At 41.4% G+C, this 5427-nt stretch overlaps 2 protein-coding genes across 2 annotated transcripts; both read left to right on the forward strand.

The window, feature by feature from the left end:
• Window positions 1-701: 701 nt before the first annotated feature.
• Window positions 702-2291, forward strand: LOC104952080 (uncharacterized). The gene is made up of 2 exons (XM_010778836.1): window positions 702-889; window positions 973-2291. Exons 1-2 carry the CDS (start codon window positions 816-818, stop codon window positions 1946-1948), a joined length of 1050 nt encoding a protein of 349 aa, XP_010777138.1. The 5' UTR covers window positions 702-815; the 3' UTR covers window positions 1949-2291.
• Window positions 2292-2873: 582 nt separating this feature from the next.
• LOC104952081 (heme transporter hrg1-A-like) lies at window positions 2874-5326 on the forward strand. The gene is made up of 2 exons (XM_010778837.1): window positions 2874-3344; window positions 5041-5326. Exons 1-2 carry the CDS (start codon window positions 3215-3217, stop codon window positions 5244-5246), a joined length of 336 nt encoding a protein of 111 aa, XP_010777139.1. The 5' UTR covers window positions 2874-3214; the 3' UTR covers window positions 5247-5326.
• Window positions 5327-5427: the final 101 nt, after the last annotated feature.

The following is a 5427-nucleotide window of genomic DNA, read 5'->3' on the forward strand; positions in this document are numbered from 1 at the left end:
TTTGTTAGTAATTCTATCGCTCGAAGTGGAGTCGAAAGAGATGAGTTTTCAGTCTGCGCCGGAAGATGTGCAAGCTTTCTGCTGTCCTGATTTCAATGGGGAGCTCATTCCACCATTGTGGAGCCAGGATAGCAAACCCACGTGTTTTTGCTGATGGGAACTTGGGTCCCCCTCGCAGTGCTGGTGTAGCGAGCTGTTTGGCTGATGCAGAGCGGAGTGCACGTGCTGGGGTGTACAGTTTAACCATGTCCTGGATGTAGGAAGGGCCAGATCCATTCACAGCATGGTACGCAAGTACCATTGACTTGAAGTGGATTCTAGCAGTTACCGGAAGCCAGTGATGGGAGCGGAGGAGCGGCGTGGTGTGGGAGAATTTAGGAAGGTTGAAGACCAGACGAGTCGCTGCATTCTGGATGAGCTGCAGAGGTCGGATGGCACATGCAGGTAGACGAGCCAGGAGGGAGTTGCAGTAGTCTAGGCGTGAGATTACAAGTGCCTGGACCAAAAGTTGCGTCGCTTTCTGGGTCAGGAGGGGACGTATCCTCCTGATGTTGTAAAGCGTGTATCTGCAGCAGCGGGTTGTTGCAGCGATGTTTGCAGTGAAGGACAGGTTGTTATCTAGGGTCACACCTAGATTCCTTGCAGTCTGAGTCGGGGAAACAACAGAGGGGCCAATGTTGATTGTTAGGTCAAGGGTGGGACACTCTTTATCAGAATATTAGTGTATACAAAAACCGTAAGGACTGTTATATAAGGTTTTGGTCATATTGCAAGCCTGCTTTGTTGAACCTTGCAAGTGTTTAAAGCATGTATTAATGTTTTTATTTTTTTCTACAAAATGGAAGAAGCAAAAGTTCACCCTGCAGAAAACCATGCTAGAATCACAGAGGTAAGGAAGTTACAACTCACATGACCTTACTTTTTATGTTTTTATTTATTACATAGCTAATGATATTTACTAATTTCTTACAGGATGATGCTCCACAAACCTGTCGTTCCTTCCCCAGTTGAGTGCCACTCCTTCTTGGAAAGGCTCACTGAAGCCTTCAAGGATTGTCCAGAAGACGAGAAGCCTCTGATAACCAAAATGGGCCTGACAAAGAATGTGGAATTAGTGGACTCTGCCTTTGGTCAAGTCCCTAAAGGTAGCCCCCTGTCCTACGTGTGCCCCGAGCCATCAAGTCGGGATTACAAGTCTTATGACGATGCCCCCCCTCGGCCACTGCTTCCCCTGGCAAACTACAGTCTTGATCCAATACCTGCTCTTCCTATCCTTGGTGCGAAGGAGCAGGAACACATGGACGTCATGCATATGACCTGGGAGGAAGCGCGCAATCTGGAGCAGTTCACACGTGGACGTAAAGAGGAAGTCGAGGAGTTGCGAAATTTGCGCCTGACAAGCCGTTTCAGGGAGATCTGCAATCTTAAATGTGGAAGGAGCAATGCAGAGCACCTTGTATTCAAGATACAGAAGGCACTCCCTGAGGCCCCACAGATAGAGAAGGAAATGAGGCTGGAAGCACTTCGGGAGTACTGTAAGAAAATGTGTGTCAACTTTTCCACCTGTGGTTTGGTTGTCCAACCGAGTGCTCCGTGGCTGGGGGCGCTGCCTGACGGGTTGGTGTACGACCCCAAGGAGATGCCCAGTTACGGGCTGGTGCATATCAAAATGTTTAGCTTCCCTAGCTTCAATGAGTGCAAATTCCTTATCTGCCGAAACAGAGCCTTGCAACTAAAGAGGAACCACTCAACCTATTGGCAAATCCAAGGAGAGATGATGGTGACGGGCACCGAATGGTGTGACCTGTTGGTGTTCTCCAAAGGAGACATGCTGGTTCAACGCATCTACCGAGACACGGCTATCATCAAGGTCATGAAGAAGAAGTTGGATGATTTCTTTTTCTATTACTACCTGCCATGTCTGTTTAAATCTGACGGCATGACTTGAGCATCGTCATCCCATGCACTACTTGCTGTACCCCTTAGGTGATTGGTAGTGAGGTTAAGCAGATTGTATTTGGTTTGTTTTGTTTATCTGTTAGTTAGCAGGGATAAGAAAAAAAAAACGCCGACCAAATTCGAATGTAACTTGCACAAAAATATTTCTAATTAGTTTCACTCAGTCGGGGAAGGAAGCTTGTTTTTTTTGGGTTGTGTTTTCACATTCATGCATGTTTTATTTAGGGACATTTCAAGAGACTGCTAAAGCTAAGCTAATAAGTGGGAAATGTTGTTGCCGTTGTAAACAGAAAATTACTTGTTTAAATGTGCGAAAATTAAAATGTGTTAACAAAAGCTTAATGATTTATTCTTTTAATGATTACTTACTTTGCACTTCAAACTCTTTCACGACTCATGTCTTAACTTTTGAACAGCAGAAAGACAAATAAACAGAAACTATGAATATACTGAATATTCAAGGCTAAAACCTTTAGACATCTTTTTGTTAATGATTAATCAGGGGAGTTGATTCATAATTTCATTTTACAATATGTTATAATTTGCCTATTTAACTATTTGATTTGAAGTGTTGGTCATATTTATTTATGCATAGCCTACACAAAATGTAACAAAAAAAAAAATAGATATCTTCCCCTCTGTAACGAAACAATTCTGGTAATTTTTCTATTTAGTCCCTTTCATTAAATTTGTAAGCCACATTATTCAGCATGGAAGTGTCAAAAAGCGTATGTAGAATATAAAATGCTTTTCTGCATATTGAAGACCAATATTTGAGTGAAATTCATTATGCAATTTTGCAAAATGAGGTAAATGCAATGTCAACAACAGTGCTGTCACAGGGCTCAGGTATCCTCGTGTCCTGTGCTCCTGTAGGTGTCGCTGTACCCCCTGATGTGTCCTGTACGCTGTACGAGGTTGTGTGAGGTTCCTGCCGGACTGAGCAGGGTCTCTTCGGCTGGTAACAGATGACGTAACAGGAGCGATGTTTTTTTTGCAGTTGGACTGAAGAACAAACAACATTTCTCAGCAGAAACGCTTTGTCATGTCTCAAACTTTCCCCGTGCGTGTTTGAGACAGCAGTAGTCAGTAGCACACACAGTTAGAAACATTGTGTCCTCGTGCGTTGAAGATTAACCGGATGCAGTTGTTTTGAAATACCCAGCTTGCTGCTCTCTCTCAGACACAAACACAGTCTCTTCTCGCCTCGTCGAGCCCGTATCCCTGCTTTCCCACCACCTTTTATTTTGTGAAAATGGCTTTTAATAAAACGTACATTAGTATCGGCTATGCCTCGTTTGGGACGCTCATGGGGTTTTCTGCTTTCCTGGTGTGGAACATCGCGTTCGGACAGCCGTGGACTGCAGCCATGGGAGGACTGGCAGGTACAGTAAAAACATGTATTTTATTTTGTACAATTTCACAGGTCTTATGTATGTTTTTAATTAAAGCCTTCAGCTATACCACCAGTGACCCCCCTTTGGCTGAAGGTGCCCTATTTATTGAACCTACTTATTGCAAAAGGAGCCTTTAGTCAGACAGGGATCAAAGTTCTGGTTCAAGGGCAGAGATATCAACATATAAACGATGTTATACAATCAAGTAAAATTATAATTTGTTTAATATCAGGGGGGGATAAGCTGCAGCAGATCTTTTCTTTTATGTCAGCTTTTCATCTGTACAAAGGTCAACTTTTTATCTTGATTAAAAGGAACATTGAAACTGTTAAAACATCGGAGATTAAAAGTATTTCAAAGTGCAGACACATTTTTTAAATGTATATTTGAGCCAAATAGGATAATACATTTCCAACAATTGGGGGGGGGCGGGGCATTTTTTTATAAGCATGTGTCTGATGTTACATGACCATGACGTTGGGCACAGACTTGCAAATAAATGACATTAGATTCCGTCCAGCCTACCAAAAAACTACAATCATTCAACAGATCAGTGTCGTTTCCGTGGATCTGACCTTTGACTCACTGTTGCAAGTGCATATCAGACCTCTGATCTACTCTGTTTACAGCATGTACTTTGATCAATGTAGTTGTTGTAAAATATTGTGACATGTTCCCAAAGATTAAACTAACTCATCTGGGCTCTTTTGTTTGTATTTTAGTTAAAGAACAAATGTATCATGTTTCTCCTTCTATCACAACTCTGATTAGAGAGCTGCATACAACATTGATAAATTGCCACCAGAATAAAACACTTTTGCTTTTTATTTCATAAGGGATCTTGTCCCTTGTTTGCTTTGAGGATTCATTGACACAATTATATTTTCCCAAATAAAATGACACATGATATTTTTATTTATTTAATCGTTTATTTAGCAGGGACAATGCACAGTAATGAACACTTAAAACATTAAAAAGTGCAAAAGAGCAAGAGCAGCATACACAAGTGTTTATGACATGGTAATACAATATAGCAGCTACAACATATAAAGTGCCAGAGAAGATAAAAGTGCTACATAAAGTGCAAGAGGAGATATCTCTGTATTAAAGTGCATTATTATTAGTCATTAATAGTGAGTTATTAGTAACAGGTAATTATTAGTATTACCTGTCTTCTAATATGTTATGTGATCACTCTCTAGCCTTCAATTATCCTTATCATTGCACTTTCAGATCCAGTGAGTCAGATCCAGTGAGCATGGCTTACAACATCGTGGCTATTTAAAAACAAAAAAAACGGTGTGATTGCTTACCTCAGCAATAATTGGCAACTTGGTGTGTCATGATTTTTCCGAAAATGCACACTCATCCCTCATACTACCATGAGTTCATGACCATACAAATTAACATTGACGGTGTTAAGTATAAGCAGGTTACATTAGCTGCGAGTGTATTGTCTTTAAGGATGGTTTTTGCATATTGTTATTTTTAAGATTTCAGATTATAAGCTACATTTCAATTCATTTCAGTGATGTATGAGACTTTTCTGTGGTTTAAAACTACAACATCAGGGTTTGAAAGTCAGTCTTTCAAGTGTGGCTTGTTGAAGAATGTTTAGAGTATGTTTGTTTACTACTTGTTTGCTATGGCGATTCTCTCTAACCCGTTGGTGCTTGTTCCTCAGGTGTGCTGGCGCTGTGGACCCTGATCACTCACGTCATGTACCTGCAGGACTACTGGAGGACCTGGCTGAAGGGCCTCAAGTTCTTCTTCTTCATCGGAGTCTTCTTCTCTCTGTTAGCGGTTGTGGCCTTCATCAGTTTCCTGTCTATTGCCATCCACAACAAAGAGTGTAAGTTCCTGTTCGTCGCTTTCCTCCCACATAACTAACAAAACTCACTGCCCAAAATGGTACCTTTCAATCAATCAAAGTTAATACATATAGCCCAATATCAGACATTTTACATTTGTCTCAGGGGACAGAATATGAATATGACACCCTCTGTCCTTGGTCCCTCACATCAGACAAGGAAAAACGTCCAAATAATCCCCACAGGGAATGGGGGAAATG

Source organism: Notothenia coriiceps, unplaced genomic scaffold, assembly GCF_000735185.1.
Source record: "Notothenia coriiceps isolate Sejong01 unplaced genomic scaffold, NC01 NC01_scaffold00019499, whole genome shotgun sequence".
Taxonomy (NCBI): domain Eukaryota; kingdom Metazoa; phylum Chordata; class Actinopteri; order Perciformes; family Nototheniidae; genus Notothenia; species Notothenia coriiceps.